This window comes from Crocodylus siamensis, chromosome 1 (assembly GCF_052110815.1).
Source record: "Crocodylus siamensis isolate JL-2025a chromosome 1, ASM5211081v1, whole genome shotgun sequence".
Lineage (NCBI taxonomy): Eukaryota > Metazoa > Chordata > Crocodylia > Crocodylidae > Crocodylus > Crocodylus siamensis.
Genome location: NC_143395.1, coordinates 234,421,398 through 234,443,690, shown reverse-complemented (window position 1 = coordinate 234,443,690; position 22,293 = coordinate 234,421,398). Strand labels below are relative to the sequence as shown.

The window sequence follows — 22,293 nt, the reverse complement described above, 5'->3', positions numbered from 1 at the left end:
TGCATATATGCCTATCCGCCCCGCATACTTAAGTAGTTAATTATAATGCACATGCGACGGATGACGTGACGTCATTTCATGTATGTTTGTATGAACCGGAAATGAGTTGTAAGAGTTCCTGTTTCTGCACACGTGCCCAGGAGAAGGAGATAAAAGCTAGCTAAGAGTTTTCCTCGGGGGCAGAGTGGTCTTTTGTCTCCACTCTGACCCTATTTGCAAATATACCCTTTGTGTTGCTAATAACGTGTGCCTGAGGAATTATTATTCGTGAGCCTCCAAAAGAAACAAACCCCAATTTTCGCATCAGGCTGGTGGAGATGGCTGCTGCCCAGGCTTTGTCCAAGACCAGGCCCATATCTATCCACTTCATCTAGCAACCTCCCAGCCTTCGGTACCAGAAAGAGGAACTCCTTCATTGGCCTGGGGAAGACAGAATCATGGAAAGATAGGAATCTCCAAGGGTGGAGATTCCACCACCACCACCACCTCACTCACACTGCTGATAACACTCCTACTTTTGCAGCCCAGTATGGCATTAGCTTTCTTGGCACTGCTGGTTATATTCAGGTTATTGTCCACTGTGACACCTAGGTCCTTTTCTGCAGAGCTGCTGCTTAGCCAGTTGGTCTCAAGCCTGTACTGGTACAAGGGATTCTTCCAACCTAAGTGCAGGACTTTGCACTTCTCCTTATGTTACTATCCCTCACGTTACAGAGTGTTGGTTAGACAGCCTGTTGGTCTGAGGCAGGGATAAAGTAACTCCCAACACAGGCACCAGAGCAGGGGTGGGCAAAATGTGGCCTGGGGGCCAGATATGGGCCCCCCAGGCCATTCTATCCAGCCTGCGGGGCACCTAAAAATTTTAGAAAATTAATATTAATGTGCCCTGGGCTGCCTGTCTTATGGCCCTCTACGGCTTGCCAACTCAGTAAGCGGCCCTCTGCCAAAAATAATGGCCTGTCCCTGCACCAGAGTGTGGTACTTGGAGGCATTTTGCTTGGCATTCCTGCCTTGGGTTGGACAGCAGGGAACAAAAATTGAGCCTCTCATGGCTCCCCCACCGTCTGCCCCCAGCACACCAACATCTTACAAGTTGAGGTTGTGGGTGTTTTTGGCACTCTGACCCAAAACGTTGCTGACCCCTGGTCTAAGGACACAGGCAGACAAGGTTCTCTGGGTAAATGTCAGCTTTTATTAGACAAACTAAACCAAGTTAAATCAGTCTAATAAAAAGGATGTCACATTGACCCAAAGCACCTTTTCTGGCTATCCCTCATCTTAGGAGGTCACCAGAGACATAGAGGGCCACTGCCACCATCATCATCATCCATCACCAACCTCAACCCCATCACCACCAGGGGGCACTGCAATACAGCAAGCGCAAACACAGAGAGCAGCGGCAGCAGCCGCTCCCCCTGCGGTGACTTGCTCCACGTGGCCCTGCCCCTGCGCGCCTTTCCCGCCCTTATGGTTAGAACGCGGCGACCATGATTGTGCCGGGCACGCGGGGGCGGCCATCTTTGTGAGGGGCGGGGCGAAAACTGGAGGGCAGTGCGCCGACGCACCGGGCAGTCATGTTTGTGCAGGGCATAGGAACAGCCATCTTTGTGCGGGGCGGGAAGTGGAGGGTAGCGCGCCGGCGCACGAGCGGAGCGGGGTCCCGGCGCCATGGGGCGGCCGGGGCCGGGGCCGGCGCTGGCGCTGGCGGCCGCCGCCGCGTGCTGGGTGCTGCTGGGCGGGGGCGCGGCAGGTGAGGGGCGGGGGCCGGGCTGGGTGCGGGGCGGCGGGAACGTCCTGACCTGGGCGAGGCATCGCTGTGTGTGTGCGAGGCCCGGGCTGCAGGGGACCCCGCGTGCCCAGGCTTTGGGCAAAGTGCTGCCGGCGTCGGGGCCCGGCGTGTCCCGGGATCGCCGTCAGGTTTCGGGCCACGTGCAGCGCTTGGCGGGTGTCGGGGCCCAGGAGTGGCTGGGAAGGGGAGGGCTTGCCCTCTCCCTTGCCGCCACTGCTGCTGCCACTGCGGTTGCTCCGCTTCTCGCGCCAGAGACGTGCACCCTTGTGCCATGTGGGAAGCGCTTTATCGTGGCTTGGGCAGTCGCTGGCCGCACGGGTGCTGGGCCCGATGCTTCCCAGGAGGCTCCCGACACCGACTTGTCAGGCTTCACCTTTGACAGGTGTATGGTGTCCAGAGAGGACGTTCTGGTTTTCTGCTACTCTGTCCTCTATTGATGCAAAACCCAATGCCCTTATGCCCTCTATTTTCCTCTTCAAGAGAAAAATGGAGAGGTCAGAGCATCCAGCTTTGTGTCAATAGAGGACAGAGGACAACCAGACTGTCCTCTATGATGGCCTCCCTAGACAGGTGTCAGGGAGGAAACTAGGGCATGTTACACATGCTTTGCGGGTGGTATTTTAAAGCGCTGCCATATCTCGTGTCTCAGCATCCCCATGCTTAAAAATAGTAGTGGGGGCACTTGAACTAAAGCTCGTTCAACAGGCTTTAGTTCAGGTGCCCTCTCCACCATTTTTAAGTGCAGGGATGCTGATGCATGAGATGCAGGAGACTGCTGGAGCACAGCAATTAATCAAGTCTGCTTCGACACATAGATTATAAGGGGCCAGAAGAGACTTCAGAAGATCAGGTCCAGTCCCCTGCACCAAGCAGGAAACACAACTAGGGTCAAGTGACCCCAGCAAGGTGACTGTCTAGTCTCCTTTTGAAGATTTCCAGGTTTGGTGGTTGTACCACCTGACCCAATCCAATTAATTGAGTCTGCTCCAAGTGCCTTGGCACTCATATAGGTGCCCCAAGTGGCTGGAAACAGGAGAGCTTATTTTCTTCCCTTTCCAGCCACTGCAGTTTCTCTACCTTTTTCAGAAACAGCTTGAAGCAGGACCAAGTTACTCTGCAGCCTGGCAAGCACTTTGATCAAGCAGCAGTTTACCTCTAAGCTGTGCCCCTTCCCCTCCTCATCTCCCAGGCTTACCAGTTCTGCATGCTTCTTGGGATCCCTCATTAGCTTCTTGCTCTTGGTGTAGGGAAGGATTAGATAGGTTTTCTCTGGCTTATAGGAATCTTTTCTGTATGATGCACTATAAATCTCTTCTTCCTTTTATAGTGTGGCAGGGTACAGCTGCTTGAAAGAAAAAAATTAAGCCCTCCCATATTTTTATTCTAGCTTCTAATCTGTCTGTGAGGTGGTAGGCTTCCTCTTATCAGAAGCCTCAGCCCAGGCTATGATCATGTGATGGCTGGTCAGCTGGCCCAGTTACTTGTGAATCCACCACCTGGGTGGTGGATAACTAGAGGTAGGTGATTGCACAACCCAACTTTCTTTAAACAGCTAGATTGCTATTGGAAACTTGACCTTCTGGATCAGAATTGTTTTTTGAGTTGGCTTTGTGCTTGTTTATTCATTGCTTAAAAGCATTACTAGCAACATGTAGCACCACATAGCCATGTCTCTTTATCTAGATGTCTAGTTGAATAAGGGAAGCTACCCTGATGAGAGTTAGGAGTTGGTCTCTAGTAGCTGGGAAAGGAAGGGGCAGATCTTGTTTTTCTTTCTCTTTGTCCCTCTTGAAAGAGTGAAATAATCCTGTGGACTAAGATCAAGTGTAGTGATCTTAGCCCACAAGTCTGATACCCGAGCCAAAAATGCAATTAAAGTGGCACTGTGAGGTGGAGGGTGCATTCCTGTCTGCTTGCAGACAGACTCCCTACGAGAGCCTCATGGTTGGCTTCCCACTGGCCTGCTTCCAGTGGGAGAAACTCGGCTACACATTGACTTTATGGAAATAGAAGACTCTTCCCTAGCTTTCTCCTGTGCCCATATGCTGAGAGCAAGTGAAACTCAGGGGCACACAAACCCCAAGCCTGTGGGCTTGGGCCTGCACATAGGATGCCCACCAAAGGATTTGGAAGTATTGGAAGCCCCAGGCAGGGGTGGAAGATACTTGCCAGTAGCAGGGGCACTATGGTTCTTGAATGATTCGAGATTTGGACCTGATCTGTCTAATTTGACCTGGAACACACACACAAAAAAAAGGGAAATTGGAGAAAGTTAGTGTGAGTAAAATAGTTGCCTTTAAGCCATAGGTTCAAATCCACCTATCTTTAGTGTATGAAAGCCACTGGTATGCAATACCTGTTTAGTGGTTTATGTGGATTGAGTCTGTTTTCTCAGTGTGGACTGTGCAGTCCACATTAAGGTAACTGCTGTCATGGCTGGTGCTCCATTGCTGATAGCCTCAGTAGAAAAGTTTTCTCCCCTTTGGAGCTGGTCCGGCCATGTAATGTGTCAGGCATGTAAGTGATAGTATTATAGAACTGTGCTGCAGAAATTGGCACCTAGCTTGCTGCCACAACACTGGGTGGCTTTTAGGAACCACAAGTCCTGTTTCCCTCACCCTGTTAGCTGCTGTGTTAATATAACAGGCAGATTCCTCAGTCTCTGTCTTCTCTCGTTTTTCCAGATGCAAAATGGGGAAAAATTATTGACCAGATGAACAGTGCTGTAGAAAGGTACCAGCCCTGCATACAAGAGAATTGCAGTTGCCACCAAAGGTGAGGACCCACTTCCCTTTTTTGCTTGAGGAGCCTTTTGGGATTAGAGGGAAAACACTGGACATGCATTTGAGGGTGGGATTTGGCAGAGCAACATTTGTAATCTGACCTGTTATACATACAGCTCAGAAGGGAGAACTAATGTGAAAAAAGGGAAATGCTATTCATAGTGTAATGTTAAATTAGTTGGTTACCTTCCTCATGCTGAAGTGTCATGAGGGTCTGAAATCCCTCTTGATGTTGCCTTTAGAGAAGTGTTGCCATATGGGGAAACTTGCATTGCAACTGATGTGCTGAAGCTGTTTTTGGGGATAGACTTAAATGTTTAGGATACTTCTAAACAGCACTGCCCATTCAAAGGATGACAAGAAAAGAGGGAGTGGAAGGAAGAGACAAAATTTTAATACATTTGGGATGTGATTCTCAAAGGTATGATCTTAACAGCAAGGAGAGCTTTGAACATCCTAATTTCTGGACCGTAAGCCATCTTTTAAAAAGTTTAGTAGATGCTGTTTATATACTATGTCTGCCAACTGCCGAATACCAAATACTGCCCCAGTTAGCTAGTCGTTGGTGAAGCCTAGTTTTCTGGCATCAAAATGCTTGTAGCTGGGTTTGCTATATGTGCAAGCAGTGCATAGAACATTTGTGTGTTCCCCAAGCTGAGCTAAACTGAAGACCCCCAACACTACATTTGTCAGATGATTTGAAGCAGTGTTGAACTTACCATATATTAGCTGGAGGCCTCTCTTGCATGCAGCAGGAATGGGAATTTAATGTGTTTATTAACGATGGCTGGTGTCTACTTTTCCTTAGTGTTTGGAAACGGGACCTGGCTCCCTTTCGAGAGGGCATCTCCAAGGAGCTGCTGTCAAGTGTGGTTAGCCGAAAGCTTGGGACACACTACCAGATCATTGATAACAAATTATACCGGGAGCATGATTGCATGTTCCCTGCAAGGTGAGAGTAATTCATAAAATCCATCTGCCCAAAAAAGACAAAAATACCAGCTGAATTTGTGTTCTACTGGTTAGAGCATCCAAGCAGGATGATCTGAAGCCCACATTAGAGAGAGAGCCTGATGAAAGTGTGAAATGGATTGACTTCTGCAGTTAGTCTGACAAAAAGTTAAAACTGCACTTGATCATGCAAGGGGCTAGAAGGGGTTACAGCCCCAAACTGGTTGGTGTTCAAGATTGGTTGCAGGGGAAAATTTGCATTCTTGTCTGGACCAAAGTTGGGTTAGGAGTTGGAGGACTACTGACTGTACTTTGTGTTATGGTGTGGAAGGGTAATTGAGGGTAATTTCTTGTATATAGAATCTGTTACTCTGTTGACCAGTATTTCATCCAGTTCCCATTTATCTGAACCTTCTAACATAGTGACACATTGCTTCAGCTGGAGACATTTGGATGCAGTCTCTTTGGAACTCTTTGGAACATATTAGTACTGCTTCTTGATTAGCCAGTAGGATCTACTGAAAGGCAAGGAAGATAAAAGTTATGCTTTAAAGAAAAAAAACAAAATTCATATGTTTTTTGGTTTAAATTTTAAAAGAACATGATTCAAATAATCTCTTGTTGGCAAGTGGGTAATTCTGTACTTTTCTCCTCTTTAATAGTCTTTAATCAGTGAAGTTTGGTTTTGGTTTGTTAATGTACTGGAAGACAAAAAATTTTTTTATTGCCACCCCTGCAGCATTTTTATTTTGAAATGATCAAGATTTTGTGACAGTATCAGACAGGTTTTGCCAAAATTACATTTTTAGCCCCGATGTCTTGTACCCGAATAATAAAGTGTTTGCAGGATCAGACTTAATTTTCAATAGTTTGTTTTTTGCCTTCAGCTGTTTGCAAAATTCAGATAAGATACTTAAATAGAAATTGTGCGTAAAAAGGCCAGCCTTTATAGTTTAGTTCATGATAGGTATTTGTATAAAAATTGTGATGGAACTAACTTAAAATTGTTTTTACAATCCCAACTTGATTTGCATAAAAGGCTTTAAAAAAAACCAGTCAAGTGATTAAAATGAGTGAATTCCTGTGTATTCAGTTGCTGTCCCCTGCTCCAGCCTCAGGTTGGTTCCCTTTCTAGAAATCAAAGATGTATAATCTTTCCCTACTCCTGCACTTGGGAAGAGCTAAACAGATGCATCTCACCCTATGGTGCAAAGCCTGTTGGTGGGTTCTTTGCACTTAGGGAAACAGCTTTACTGGGTTTATCATGTGCTTATTCTGCCTGGCTCAATGTGTTGGTGGTTTACCCAGTCACTCGCTGGTTGAAGTATTCTTCTATGACAGGTTTCAATATTTAAAAAATTAAAGGACTATATCGTTACATATCCTGAAAAAGGAACATGACAAGTCCTAAATGTGTTAGGAATTTGTGTGTTCTCATGAAGAAATTAAATTCTTATCCACTCCACCAAAAGTAGGGAAGTTGACACATAATACATTCTGCCCCTCGAATTTCCTACCAGTTTCAGTTGGATGTAGCATTCTTGAATTCCTGTCCTAAATTGTTGGATAGCATTAGTACTCTGTAACAGCTGTCCTATTGCCTCCCTGTATTCTGTTGCAAGGGAAAGTTTTTTTTTCTGTATCTAAAGACCTTAAACTGAGAAATCTCAGCAGTGTATTGAGATGAAGCATTAATTGTCATCTCTCTGCCTTTATTTCTAACTAGCCTCAAACCTTGTCATCACTTACATTGATAAAGTTGTGTCCTTCGGTTTCCTACCCTACCTTTTTTGCCACTTCCTTCAGGGAGAATAAGTATTGAGGAAGGCACAGACATATAACTCATCATCACCACTTTTTATTCCTGACTTTTCACTGTATGTCTGTTCTTTGTCTGTTCTTTGTAGGTGTAGTGGGGTTGAGCACTTCATTCTGGAGATCATTGATCACCTCCCCAACATGGAGATGGTGATAAATGTGCGTGATTACCCCCAGGTCCCCACGTGGATGAAACCCATCATCCCAGTCTTCTCCTTCAGTAAGGTGAGAGCCTGCACATGCCTTTGTGATGCTAGGAAAGATTAATCTAGAAAAAAAGAATGTAGTTCATCCTACTGCCTCATTGCAACCAAAGTAAGCAGCTATAACAAATCCCTTCCCAATTGAAAAACAAGGCTTCTTGAAGTTGGTTCTCCAAGAATCAGCTTTCTTTATCCAGCATTTAAAGACTATGTTGAAATTACCCTCTTCTTTAAAGTAAAAAACCTGAGGTTTTCTGTTTCTCATATTTAGAGATTCTTTTTATCTAATCCCCAGCAGAAGGAACTGGAGGCTTGTTCAAAGGAATATCAGCTCCTGTTCCAGACTCATGTGTCATGCACCTGAGTGGAGTGATGTATATCACACTGGAATTATATGAACTGAGGTTCATTACAAGGTTAACGTCTCTGCTGAAGTTACAGTTTGACTTCAGAGATATTTTAAAAGGGATTCAAGAATCTAACATGGCATAGCAGGTTGTGCATTATCTCTCACCCTTTTGCATGTACACCCAAAAAACCAAACTCCTCATTCTTTGGGTAGATAGGGCATTTGTACACATTTGCGCCACAGTGCTGGGCACTTTTAAAAGCACCTGGCGCTGCGGTGCATACATTTGTATAAATGGCGAAATGCATGTGAGCTCTTGAGAAAATGTTGGTGGCACGCTTTTGAACTAAAACACACCAAAGATGTTTTAGTTCAGAAGTATGCCGCTGCCATTTTCTCAGCACTGATGCACATTTCACCATTTATATAACTGCATGCAAAACAGCACCAGCCACATGAGCTCACGTGTGGAGCAAAATCAGTGAATTGAGTCTGCTCTGACATGCTGGATCTTTGGCACATCAGGGCAGGCAAATGTATGTGTATAAATGCCCATCTTCTCTACTAAAAGAACTGCACCCCTATGTTGCAATTGTCATGGGCAATAACTTGAGGGCAGTATGCTGAGAAACCAAACCAGAGCTTGGTTCTGTTCCCTTGATAACAGAACTTTCATTCATGTCCCAAATCTGGTACAGCATTTCAGTGAAATGTAGCCCCCTTCCCCCCAAGAAGCCTTGCAGAATGTTGGAAATCAAGAAAAACTAGACAAGTCTCAAGGGAAGAAATGGGCTGGTCAACATCTAAGGACCAAGAAACTCATATGCTGGCTTGGGGTATGCCTGCGAAGTACCAGTTTGTAACTGTTTGATTTTACACAAATTAGAAGTGCACCAATATAAAGAAAATTGGTTGTATTGGAAATCGGCCCAATGCGGTCAGTAATTTGGCTGATAAATGCCCATGCGTGTGTGCAGTTTCAGCACAGCACGCAGGCAGCGAGGAACACAGCCTGGCAGCTTGGAGAGCACTGTGCAGCTGGTAAGTCTGTTGTGGGAAGGGGAGGGGGAAGAGAAGGGAAGGGGCATGGTGGGGAGTAGGTAGATCAGCGCCCCTATGGTGAGAGAGGGAGTGGGGCAGGGGCTGGGGCAGACACTGCCCAGCTGGGGCAGGGCATGGGATGGAGCCGTGGCTCACTTGGGTGGCACAGGGGAGGATGTGCTTCTGGTCTGCATGGGGCAGAATGGGTGAGCTGGAGCTGCTCTGGGCTCTTTGCTGTGGGGGCTGGGCTCGGGGTGAGCAGTGGCAGCCTGGAATTGGGGCTACAGGGGGAGGCTGTAGCCACCTCAAATTTTGCTGTAGCCACCCCATAATCCCCCTCCCAGTGCTGCTGCCACCTGCCTGGAGCACAGCCCTGGCTCAATGCCCCGCTTCCACCCACATGCTGGGAAGAGCTAGAGCTGCGCTGGGCAAGTGGCAATGTCACTGGGAGAGGAGTGTATGGGGGGGCTACGGTGAAATTTGGGGTGGCTGCAGCCTCCTCTGTAGCCACGCTCCCAGCAGTGCCACCACCCGCCCTGAGCCCAATGCCCCCTAAGAGGAGCCCAGTGCAGCCTGCAGCTACAGCCTGCCCCACCCCCCCGACACGCACAGACCTGGGGGCATACATTCCCCACCTCCCCCCACAGCTCTGTCCCATGCCCTGCCTGCCCTGCCATCTACCCTAGCCCCTGCCCCACTCCCTCCCCTCACTGCAGGGGGTGTTGATCTGCACCTCCCACGCCCCTCCCCTCCTACCACAGCAGACTTACCAGCTGCACACAGCTGTATTGGAAATAGGATCAATATTGGCCAATATGCTGTCTTAAAAATTACTATTGGTATTGGCTCCCAAAATCTTTATTGGTGCATCCGTAATACAAATCCCAGCTAATCATTAACTTTTTAATAAGAAGACTGACATTTCCAGTGAATGGGAATTTGTGCACCTACTAGCATCTTTGTAGCTAGCAGGAACATTTGGAGAAAGCTTACAAGATTCCAGAAAACCAGCCCTCTGTTACATACAACAGATTTATTACAATTGAGAGATCCCTGTATAACTCAGCTAACATTAATTTCCTTGCTTTTAAGACCTCTGAGTACTGTGATATCATGTACCCTGCCTGGACGTTTTGGGAAGGGGGGCCAGCTGTGTGGCCAATTTACCCAACAGGCCTGGGGCGCTGGGACCAAATGAGAGAGGATCTCCGAAGGTAGGTCTCAGGAGTCTTTTTTTTTTTAAATGGGAAAATAAGCCCTTGAACATAACTGGGCAGTGGCACCTCTAGTGTTAGTGCAACCGAGCATATTACTGTCAAAGCCTTGGTAGGGTCTGCTTTCATGCATCCACATTATTTTATGCTCTGATTTGCTGGCTCCCATTCCATGAGCTAAACAAGGTTGTAGTATTGGATGAGTCCTCCATGTGTTTCCAGCCTCTCAGCAAGGAATGTTAAAGACCAAATATATTTACTATGGGGTGAGAGCCCAGGCCTTCACAGTTGGTTAATGTAAGAGATCCCATCAACTTCATTTAGGCAGGTTAGGTCATTAAAGCAGCAGTTCTTGAACTGTTATCTGCAGAGGTCTAGCACGGCATGTGGTGCAGACTTTGTTTCAAGCCACTTCTGCAGTAACCCAGGCTCTTACTGTAGTGGTGAATCTGGGTGCCAGTAAAAGCAGCTGGGGAAGAGAAAGAGGAACCCTTATACCTGCCTCCTGCTACACCAAAGAAGAAACAGGAGCTGCCCTCTGGCTTGAGAGTCATTATGGGACTAAGGCTAAGTAGCAGGACCGGAAAACCAGGGAGTCTTTCCTTTGTCAACCTAACAAGGGCTGGTCTTAAAAGTACAGGCAGGTGAGCAAGTCAATAAATACTATAGGAAGTGACATTTCAAAGTACAGACCCGTTAGTATTTGGACTCTCAAAGTTTCAGACATTAGTTGAAGCTCAAAAGTAGGGTTTTTTGTTTTCTTAATTATGAGGGGATACAAAAATACCATTTCTGGAATGCCTAAAGTTGTGCTCTGTGTGTGCTGGTGAAAATAGTTTTAAAACAATTTTTCTGTCTCCAAAAATTGCCAATTGGTTCCAATTGAGCAGATGTTCACTTGTCCAGGGACTGTGTTTGCATCATTGGGGTTACATGTGGATGCAGAGATCCACCTGCATAGATCAGATTGTAGGATTAACACCTACATTTTAGACAAGACAGCTCTTGTGAGAAAATAGGCAAGGGATTGCAAAAGAGAGATGGCAAGGATTGCAAAATTTAAGGTTGTGGGGTAAGAATTGTGTCACTCGCATCTTTTGATGAGTATGTTCATGTACATGGAGACACACGGGTACACACGTGTGCCATATGGGATTATAAAAATTATTTTCATAATGGTTGACTCTTTTTAAATTAAAATGAAAGTTGCCTATATAAACATTAGCTGTAGTGTTATCACCTTATGACCAATGTTTTGCTGAAAAGTAGGCAGTAGGAAACACAAAGGTCTAGAAACCGCGTAGACTAGTTCCATTAATTGCTTAGTGAAAGGGGGGAAAATAAAGCAGCAGGAAAATTAGTGAAAAGTGGAATAGAGTTTTTAAATTGCTGTACACTTTCATTTACTGTTTTATTAATAACAGGCAAAAGTTTACTTTACATGCATGTATACCTTGTTATCTTGACAGTATCCTTACAAAGTAGCCTGTAATATTTTGGCTAGAGAACAATGATCTGTGGGAAAGCCCATTTTGTTGGCCTTAAATGAGATACTTTCGTACCATGAAGAAAAAGTGGCCCAGCAAACCTGAATAGTAATAAAGAAGACTAGCCTATAGAAGACTATAACTGCACTTTCATGATTATGTCTAAAAAATATTTCCAGATCTGCAGAAAAATGGCCCTGGAAGGAAAAGCTCTCCACAGGATATTTCCGAGGATCCAGGTGAGTCCATTTTCCAGTTCAGGGATATGCTGGCCACGTGGGTTGCAAACAATACCAGCTAAATCAAAACCAAAGTCAGGCTGAGGCATTAGCCTTTTATTTCTGGAGACCTTTTAAATATTGCTTGTTTCAAATAGATGCAGAGGTTGTAAATGTTCAAACAACATATACAGTGTCCTGACATTTCATATTACTTGTGGAAGATATGGCAAATCCTGTAGTGAAGTGAAGTAGTGCAGCATGGCAAATATTGCTTGATTTTTCTTGGGCCACAGCTATCTTGGTCCACATCCTGGGGGAAAAACCTGACACAGTTTGGCATGATTAGTAGTTTCTGGGATTCTTACTGAATTGATAAGAAAGGGAAACCTCTTTGGCTTGAGGGGTTGCTTCCTGAGGAAGCATTTACAGCATTTGTTGCTGGTGCTCATGAATTGGCCACTCCAAATACTAAACAAAAAAATTAACTCAAAATACTGGTTTTTATAAATAAAAAAATGTCACCCACTTTGTATTCCATCACGAATCTAGGTAACAAATGCTTTTTGTAAGTCATATAGTATAGTAAAATAAATATAAGAAATCCATCACCCCTTGTGGTTATGCACAAGTATTCAGCTATTTTAGTTCTCATGCAGACCATTTAATTGATTAAAAAGAGGTTTCTTTCAGCAGCATTTACCTTCCTTTGCAATGGGAACCATAGAGTATGCATCAGAAGGTTTCTTTTATCCCTGTAGCTTTTTTTTGCCCATTTGTATGATCTGTTCTCTATCAAAGTGCTCTTGAGTGACTCAATGGGTATTCTTACAGCAGTGATACTTGAATGGTGGGGAGTGAGGAAAAAGGTAGATGGCTTTTTCTATCCCTCACAATGTTCACATGACAGCAGTACTAATTTTTCCCTCTTTCTTCTGTTACTCGTGTTTATAGATTATGCGGTGAGAAATACAGTCCTGATAATTTATGACTATCATTAGTATATTCAGGGGATGAAGAATGAAAGATTTGGGACAGGTCACAGCTTTGTAGTATATTAAAATAGCTTTTAACAAAAAATATGTGAAAAGATGTTAAGTTTCTCTCAACTTTCATTGTTTTATGGGTAAATTGAGGCTTTGAATCAGGCTTTGAAAAGACAGCTCTTGCTGATTTGTTCTGAATAACGTTTAAATAGTATAGGACTTAAAAGGGGTAAAGGTATATCGCTCAGAATTATTCCACTGCTTCCATAACTGTACGAAGATGAAGAGCAGCACTGACTGATTCCAATGGTTTTTCTGTTGCAGAACAAGTCCTGAGAGAGATCCCCTTATTCTTTTGTCTCGAGAAAACCCTGAACTCGTTGATGCAGAATACACAAAAAACCAGGCCTGGAAATCTGAAAAAGTAACCTTGAATAAGCCAAATGGATAAGCAGCCTAGAAAGCAACAGATAAGAAAGGGCAATATCAAGTAGTTTATGTACAGGCTGATTTGTGTGAGACTGGGGGTTTCCGTTGCTGTCTGATGGTGGGATTGATTGGTCCCCTCTGTACTCAGAGGGATTTAATAGTAGGAATAAGTAATAACCTGTTGCATGTTTACTTTTTTCCTAATGGCCAGTATCACTGAAGCATCTGAAGGGACCCCAAACTATGATCTGACCCAGGGGTATCCTATTGGTAGCCTGCAGGGCTTGTTGGGAAAGTTGCTGGAACTGCTGTGTTAGTGCGGCTCTGGGATGCAGGGGTGAAGACCCACTGCTCATTGCACCTAACTCCTTTCCTACTTCAGAATTTAGGGTCTTTAGTGCCCATCGGTGACTAAAATTGGTCAGTGGGTGTTGGTCATCCAGCCTGTGAGAAGCATTGTAGTCTGATCTGGCCTACAAAGCCAGATTGAGTTGAAAAGCCTGCTTTGACCTCAGGAACCCAGGACAGATGCCCCAGATAGTGGGGAGGCTATAGTGGAGACCGGCTTTTTAAAGTGTTTCCATTTTCTGCCAGCTCTCTTATTTGGATCCAGCTGCCTCAGCTGTTTTGTCTAGATGCTTTCAGTGAAGCATTGAGAAAGCTTGAACACTGTCCTGCTCATATTTGATGTGGAGTAGGGGATCCTATTGTCTGCAGATGGCTGGCACTTCAGGCCAGGTTGGCTCAGCTGCTTTTGCAGAGGTGCTGAACAACGGTGGAACTAGAGGAAGGGAGCCTTGTGGGACTCCACTAACAGCCTTCAGGGTTCAGACAGAAAAGTTCTTGATCTACTGAGGACATTTTGACCCCATTGTTCTAGGAGATTGGATGGGGGTACTAGGTTATCAGTGAGGAAACTTCTTGTCAGCTGTCAGAGAAAACCATTCCAATTCAGACTGTAGTAGCAAAGTGAGATCAGTAGGGGTTGGAAGGCTGAGACCTCACTCAAGTCTAAGCTTTGTAGCTGACTGAGATTTTGGATCAGTTGACAAAACCAAAGATAGTTTTGATCCCTGTGATAGTAGATGTAAGTTTGCCCTCTAGCTGGATAATTTTGCAAGATGACCATGATGACTAAGGTGTATTGGGGCAAAAAATTACAATCTTTCTTCTACCAATGATTAGTCTTGCATTACTGCTGATTGTTGCAATTATTCCTGGGTTATACTGAGACTTTCAGTCTCTAGGATCTGTCACCTTGCTGCCCAACATGGTTAACTTTTGCATCCAGGAATTTTAAATTGACTAGAGTTCACCTCTCTTTATAGATATTAGACGAGAGACTTTCATGATAGACTCTCATCTCGTTGGCCATCAGGTGATCCAAGTCCTGGATCAGTAGGTGTTTCATGCTTCTGAAGTCTGGTCAGAAACTAAGGACTGCCTTTCAGTGTTGAAGTCTCAAATAGAGACCTCAAAATAGAGACCTGCCTATTGACCCCTTCTAGCAACCCTGTTACCTGTTCTAAGGGTCCACTTCTGACTCCCAGTGTAGGTTAGACACACCTTTCCCAGAATTTCACTGAAGACGGAATAACTCTTCAGACAAAACCTGGCAAATAGGCTTTGTAAAAGGTTCTAAACATTGCTTTTGATATGAAAAAATAATACAAGACTTTAGAGTCTGTTGGAAAACAAATGCCTCTTAAATTCAATGCAACATCTCTCTATCTAGCTCCCATTCCCCTTGGCAGACCCAGAATATGGGTATCTAGCTCTGTTTAGGAAGGCAGGCGGCTCATGATTTTACTTGTCTAGCCCCAGTTGGTTCTGCGGCCTTTACAAAATCTGACTTTTTTTTTGCAAATATATATAGGACAAAAAGGACAGTTTTAGTAAAAGTAACATGAGAGGTGTGCATGTGTGCATATATGTGTGTTTACTTTTACCAAAACTGTCCCGTAATCACTGTGGCTCTCTTGGCAGTCCAAAACACATCATTGCTATTACATCACCGTACACATTCCCATCACAATATCTGCACTGTGTTTTTCTGTGTCCATGTGACCATCATCCTTGCCCATCACAAAGATATGCAACCTTTCCCTACACCTTCAGCTAGGTCCCTTCCTGACCATGTTTCTGTGTGCCTCTATTTCCACAAGACCTGTTTATATCTTTCTTGTCATCTCTTTATTTATACTGTTGGTCCCTTCTACCTGCTTTAAACTCAAGCTGCCAACAGGTACAGCCTGCCAGCCTGGTTTTTGTAGGCCTCTGGTAGTCCCCTGTTGTAAGCTTTTCTAGTGCAATAGCCACTCACTAAGATCTGATGACCAATCATTGTTCCAAGTCTAGAGGGTGCATGTGAGAGGCCTTGCAAATGAGGTCATCCCATAATGACAGGAATATTCAGGACACAGGAATGTCTGTGGTTACAGCTACATAAGAACTCAGTTCAGCCAAGGTGAGGACCTGGTACAAGGTTTTCTTAGAAAGTTTATAATGTTTTGACAATCTCTCAGCTAGAGTTTAGAGAGGCTTGAAAAAACACTATCACATCTAGAAGCTAAACTGGAAGTATGAGTAAGGATGGAAGTAATTTAGACTTTATCTTGATTTATCATTTACTAAAACATTTAAAAAAAAATCAATATAACATTTGAATATGAAATATTGCTGAACTGCTTCTTTTAAACATCTTGTTTCTTTAAGGACACTCTTGGGAAACCCCCAGCTAAGGAAATTCCACTGGTTGATCACTGCAAATACAAGTGAGGTTTTGATCACTACATCCGTTTAAGGGCTACTATTTGTGTTGCTAATCTTATTTGTTCTAGTATAATGTTTTATTTTTAAGGCCCTGGTCTTGCAGCTGATTCCATTCAGACAGGCAGACCCATGCATTAATTCTGTGGAGTCACTTGAAGGTTTGGGAGCTGTGTTTGGCCCCTTTAAATGTCAGATTCAGGATCCTGGCATGGCTGGAGTGTGAATGAGAATTGAAGTTTTTTGTAAGAAATAAGCACAGAAGTCTTTCTTAGATCCCAAATCACAAATAAATGTGTGTATTGATTGAAAATGCTCCACTAGAACCTATCAACAGTTGTTGGTGACACCAGATCCTTTTTTGTGATCTTCCATTCAATTTGTCATAGCCAACATGTTTCTGTTGCATTAATATAATCATCATGCTTGCCAATGTTCTGTTGACCTTTTTCCCTGCCGGACAGTGGAAAACCTACCAGTCCTGATCTGGCTCCCACTCTTGGGCGTTTGGGGTGAGATGTGTCCTTCAGCTTAGCCATGTCTAAGTGAGACCCCACTGGCTGTTACACTGAAGGCAGGGGAGGGGAGACAGAAAATGCAGAGTAGTTATTTATAGCCCAGGCTCCACAAGTTTTTAACTTGGAGTAAAGGCACAGAGCATGTTACCAGAGCAGACAAGAATTTTACAAACCTTAAAAATGTCTTTAGTTATAGGTTTGATGGCTCTGGGAAACCAATACAAAAATGTGATTTATCTTTTTACAGATACCTTTTTAATTTTCGTGGGGTGGCAGCCAGCTTCCGTCTCAAACATCTCTTCCTGTGTGGCTCACTTGTCTTTCATGTGGGTGAGGAGTGGCTGGAGTTTTTCTACCCACAGCTGAAGCCTTGGGTTCACTACATCCCTGTTAAATCAGACCTCTCTGATGTCAGGTGAGAGACTAAAGCTGATCTGCCTGGTATTACCCAGTAATGGCTAGGGTATTATGCAAACTGATTCGCTGTAGTGGGCTGAATCCTTGAAGTGTGATTTTAACCACCAAGGCAAAGTACCCATGCCTTGTCTCATATTCAGAGCAGCAAAGGTAGAGCATCAAGTAGTGGCTAAGCAGTTGGCAGTTCCTTAGACAGATGGGGTGTGTATGTGCATATGTTGTTTTCTTTGCAAAAGAAGAAAACAAAACCCTCGGTACATTTTAGTTGGATACCAAGTGGATTAAAGCCTTACAATTGTAAAAGGTAAACAAGTTACTGCACTGATTAGAGGCACGCAATGCACGTAGACAATAGGTCTAATATTGTCTAGATTACTGAATGCATTTTGGATTCTGCCCGTAACTGTTTAGTGTAAACCTTTGTTCTGAGATCCCGGTCAGGGACCTATATTGAACTTTACCAAGACATTCAGTATATCTTGGGAGGTGGGGGAGGCAGAGAGCAAAAATCTAAAAATCGAGGCAAGCCATCAGCATTTCTAACATGCAGAGTACAAAGGAGAGCAGTGGGCCTAGCCAGTAACACATTCCCACAGCTCTCCAATCTCGGAGTTGACTTTCTCTCCCTCAGAACTGCCCGTTGCTGCAAACTACAAATGTATTCCTGGTTATATTAGCAACACCAGTAGTACATGATGTTTGAGAGTCCATAAATCCATCTCTACCACAGTAGCCTGGCCCAGAGTTGCAGTATTCTACCTTGATGCTGTGGTCACCTGCTACCTGTTGTCTTCATTTTAGGGAACTGTTACAGTTTGTGAAGGAAAATGATGATATAGCACAAGAAATTTCAGAGAGGTAAGTTTTATATGCTTCCTGATGCAGGGAATTCTCTTTCCTGTTTCATCAGTGAGAAGTGCAACCTGTAGAGGACAGCCTTGTGATAACAGTGAACAGTGTATTTATCATAAGCAGCAAAGTTGTATGGTTTACACTACTAATGACAGAGTAGCATCATTTCACATTATGGCCTCTAGTTCAGATCTGATGCTGTAGGCCATTCATCCCCTCTCCCAAGAGCCAGGGGGTCTTAACTTTAGGCCACTTTGTAAAATGTGCTAACTTCAGTGAACAAATGTCCACATCACAAAAATGCCACCACTGGTTGTAGTATCTGGTGCTCTTAAGGAAAAAGTCAAGGCTTGTGGGTAAGCCAGTGCTGGGAAAGCTTGTACTGATCTCCTCCAGACTATTCCTGTTCGTTATTCACAAGACATTTCAGTCTTTAGAGGCTTCAGTGCTAACAAAAAATCAGCTTAACGTTTATAAAAAATACTGCATGTTGCTCTTCAAAAATGTATGACAACCCCAGACAGCAATCAGCAAAAGCCAGATCAAAAGGATTTGATTTGGCAAAAAAACCTTGAATCAAAGGATTTTTTTTGTAGGAACCAAGAATTGACTCTGGTCTGATATTTTTGTTTGTCTTCAGAGGGCGCCAGTTTATCACAGACCACTTGCGGATGGAGGATGTCTCTTGTTACTGGAAGAATCTGCTGACTGAATATTCTAAAACCCTGACTTACAAAGTTAAAAGGAAGAAGAACTACGATGTTGTCTCCAAGCATTTGAAAACGGAGCTTTAAAAGGCTATTATGGTTCTCTCCAATTCAAGGCCTGTAGCTGGTGATCACTGTGGAAATCCCAAGATTACTTATCTTAGATTCCTTTCAACACAGCCCATACACTAAAACTATAGTAAACAGAAGATTTGGAACTTAAAATAATTCCTGTATGATCCGATTTCATCACACAATATCTATAACACCATTAGCTAGACCTAAACTCCTAGATAAGATAGATAAATAATGAAATGATATGTTTAGTGCTCAGAGCAGGGAACTGGGTGCTGCTACCACCTCCCTCTGACTTGCTATGGACCTGACCTAAATTCCATTGCAGTCCATGGAATCCTTGGCGTTATAACACCTCTGTGACCGTGGGCACATCATTTAGTCCTCCTGTACCACCCTTGTACTACTTCTATTTTTGGCAAATTGTCACCATTATTTTAGTAATGGGATGATGGTCAGGAGACAGGCATTTCTTGTCAGCAGCAGAGATTGGGGGTTTAGGTTAGTTTTATGGAGAATTTAGAATATAATTTCTTTTTTGTAGGTTTATGTGATTTTGTAAGAGCTCAGATGCTCAGGCCAAGATGGGCAGTTGAACACTTGTGCAAACTTCCTACCTCATAACCCATGTGTGTAATGGAGAGTCAATGTTTATAGCATGCACTGTAGTCCTGAGGTGAGGGGGGCAGGTATAAGGCAGTGTTCTCACTTTGCATACAGCTCTCTTTACTTGCTTTTAAGGGCTGCATCCAGACAAGCGTGGCCATACAGTATGTGGCACCACAAACCCGTCCGTGATGCCACACACTGCACATTTTGGCATTTCCTGCGCTGCCTCTACCTTGCAGCATGGGGGGTGGCTTTTTGAACCCTGAAGATCCAGGAGTCAAAAAAACGCACAGAAAAAAAAAAAAAAACAGGGTGGTGCATGTGGAGGCAGCACACAGTGCCCAAAATGAGCCTGGCCAGCTGGAGCTGTACCCCCAGGATCCCAGGTAAGATTTCATAGACAATAGGGCTGGAAGGGACCTCACTACATCATCATCTAGCCCCCTGTCCAAGGGGCAGGCAGTCAAAACAGGCATGCAAGTGTTTCTTGAAAGTGTCCAAAGTGGTGCTTGCACCACCTCTGAGGCGAGTCTGTTCCAGGCAGCTGGGGTCAGCAGTTGCTGGCCCTAGCCTCCCCTACCCCACCCAGGGTAACCTGCCACCCACCAAGGGTTGCATGGAACAGGCGTTTCCCAGGGACAACTAGCAGTGACACAGGGTGTGCCGCTGATAGTTATCTCTGGGGAATCAAATGTCCCCGCTTATCTGGACACACCCAAGGTCTTGCAGTAAGGCCACACTTTCTGACCTGGGAGAGCTGAATGGAGATTTTATTCTGTACATTCCTTTGGATGCTTATCTTAAATGTGTGTCTGTTTCTCTCCTTTTGTATCCATGTAATCTCTCTACAAATGCTGTCAGCTTGGCTGACTCCCAGAACACTAGTTTTGCCTGTGAATGGTTGAGTGTCAGTGGGATTCTCCTCTTTACAGCCTCTGAAGAGCTCACAGCAGAGTGAAGCAAAGTGCTAAGACTGGTCTGAAGCACAGTGATGGGAAAAAAGGAGACCAAGGCAACAGTTTACTCTCTCCTCCTTTGGCAAGTATGTCAAAGGAGGAGAAAACGCACAATCTCATCCTGATAAACTGTGGGGCTACAAATGTCGAGCACCTGCCTGGACAGCACTGCTAGCCCCTAGAACAAGGCACTATGGACCAGACATGGTAGCTGGAGCACCAGTTGCAGGGCCACTGGCTGGATGGATATAATTCCAGCACATAAAATAATTAAATCAGATTTTAAAATTAACTTGATAAGTGAAGAACTGTCCAGTAGTGGATTTTTGTTGTTGTTAAAAGCTTGAATGATTGTTTTTAAAGAGGAGTCAGCTCGAATGATAAAACCGATTATTAACCATATTTTTTAAAACTTATTTTTTGTTTTTAAGTACTTTTGAATTAAAAACAAACAAACTCCTGTTTGTTGGCTGGATTATTTCTCAATTAAAGGGACGATTTTGCTGTAGTCAAGGATCCAAGGATCTGGACAGCCAGATCTGGATGCTTTTAGAGGAACTGTAGTCTCAGGGGAATGGGATTTAAATATGGAGCTTTTAACATTTAAGTCACTGATTCATAACTAGTCCAGATTGGTAATGATTGATAAGTGTTCAGTGCCAGCGTGAAACAGTTCATGCATTTCAATTAATTTCCTCTTTCACATCACTATAACAGTCATAATGCTTTGGCCCTTTTGTTAGCAAGTTCAAAGAAGCCTAGGAGTGAACCCTTTAATCTCTAGAGATGGTTGCTCCCTCATGGGTAGCACTGATGGAGCTGCCCTCTTCTGCAAGCTTTTCATTACTTGTACTGCTGTTGTACTATACATATGCCCCAGTATGCCTCAAGACTATTGTGGTAGGTACCTTATAGGCATACAGTGAAAAGACATAATTTTGAATGCAAGATAAAAAATAGGAGCACATGAAACAAGGAATCAAGATTGATCAGCCTAGCAAGCTGCAGGTCGGTCTTGCACGTCAGCTGGTTACCTTAAATTTTTTGTAAGCATCAAAGGAGAGTTGAAAGGATGGTTTTGAAGGGGGATGATAAAGAGGCCTTGTGGGGATTTCCCCCATGCATAAGGTGCTTTTTTGAAAGTGTAAAAACCATGTAAGTTGTCATCAGTAGCAAAGCAGTGGTAGGTACCTGTTTTGTACACAGGAGATAGAGAGGGTGGGGATATAATGGCAGGGCCTGCCAGTTGCTTAAGGGGTAATAATTTACAGTCTGATACTAAGTGAAATATTAGGCACACCACTTCTAGGCAACCTTCTGCCTCTCCCTACTCAGCCCAGTGGGACAGCTAAACTGTTCTCACTACAGACACAACTAACATCACATAAAGATGCTGCATTAACCTGAATATATGAGGATGTGAGTATTGTCACGTAAAAGTCTTCATCAAAGGAATATTCCAGTCCATGTGTTATTTTAGTAAGACATTTCCATTACTCTTGGACTTTTAGAAATATATCATTTTTTTGACTGAAACGTTATGCTAGAAAGATAGATAAAGTTGCAGGTACTTCAAAATATAACTATAGTTTATATTTCATGTGATGGAGAAGGGGAATCTGAAGGGGTACATAAAAGAGGTGATGCAGTCAAATGTACGAGCCAAGGCAACTATCCTTGTAGTCTCCAAGGCAAACTAATTTTTCCCTTTGAAATTTAAAAAGAACAGAGACTTGAACTACAGCTATGGGATAGTGATTACAGGAGAGAAGAGGAATGCATAAGTTCCTTGTACCTTCAGTTCTGAGTACCCTGGATATGTGTTCTTTCTAATGGAAGCACAACAGATTTTCATTTCTTACACAGTTAAAAATAACTTCTGATCCTGCCAAAAATCCAGAGGGCTGTAAAGGAAATGTAAACGGGCTTGAGCAAAAACGCTTCAACTTCTTCTGTCCATATGTTCCCATCATAGTGGCTTTTTTTGTCAGCAGATACAGGGGCTCCTTCGCAACTTTTACTGGGACAGGGAGGTCAATGACACGTTACCAACTAGCAGTTCATTCTACTTTAAAGACTCTCCTTGCTATTCTGCATTCACATGATGGTCAGGATGCCCAGG

The 22,293-nt window shown here is 44.0% G+C and overlaps 1 protein-coding gene across 1 annotated transcript; it reads left to right on the top strand.

Moving 5' to 3' along the window:
* The first annotated feature begins 1,598 nt into the window (after positions 1-1,598).
* POGLUT1 (protein O-glucosyltransferase 1) lies at positions 1,599-20,633 on the top strand. Its single transcript, XM_090059435.1, has 11 exons — positions 1,599-1,750; positions 4,474-4,564; positions 5,381-5,524; positions 7,431-7,566; positions 10,027-10,148; positions 11,815-11,874; positions 13,164-13,263; positions 15,984-16,042; positions 16,803-16,970; positions 17,774-17,830; positions 18,465-20,633. Exons 1-11 carry the CDS (start codon positions 1,669-1,671, stop codon positions 18,616-18,618), a joined length of 1,173 nt encoding a protein of 390 aa, XP_089915561.1. The 5' UTR covers positions 1,599-1,668; the 3' UTR covers positions 18,619-20,633.
* Positions 20,634-22,293: the final 1,660 nt, after the last annotated feature.

What these genes read in the sequence shown, in the direction of transcription:
- POGLUT1 (XM_090059435.1), top strand. Translation starts at nt 1,669, where the DNA reads ATGGGGCGGCCGGGGCCGGGGCCGGCGCTGGCGCTGGCGGCCGCCGCC. An exon ending in GCTGGGCGGGGGCGCGGCAG is followed by an intron (nt 1,751 to 4,473) that starts GTGAGGGGCGGG and finishes TCGTTTTTCCAG; the next exon opens with ATGCAAAATGGGGAAAAATT. An exon ending in CAGTCTTCTCCTTCAGTAAG is followed by an intron (nt 7,567 to 10,026) that starts GTGAGAGCCTGC and finishes CTTGCTTTTAAG; the next exon opens with ACCTCTGAGTACTGTGATAT.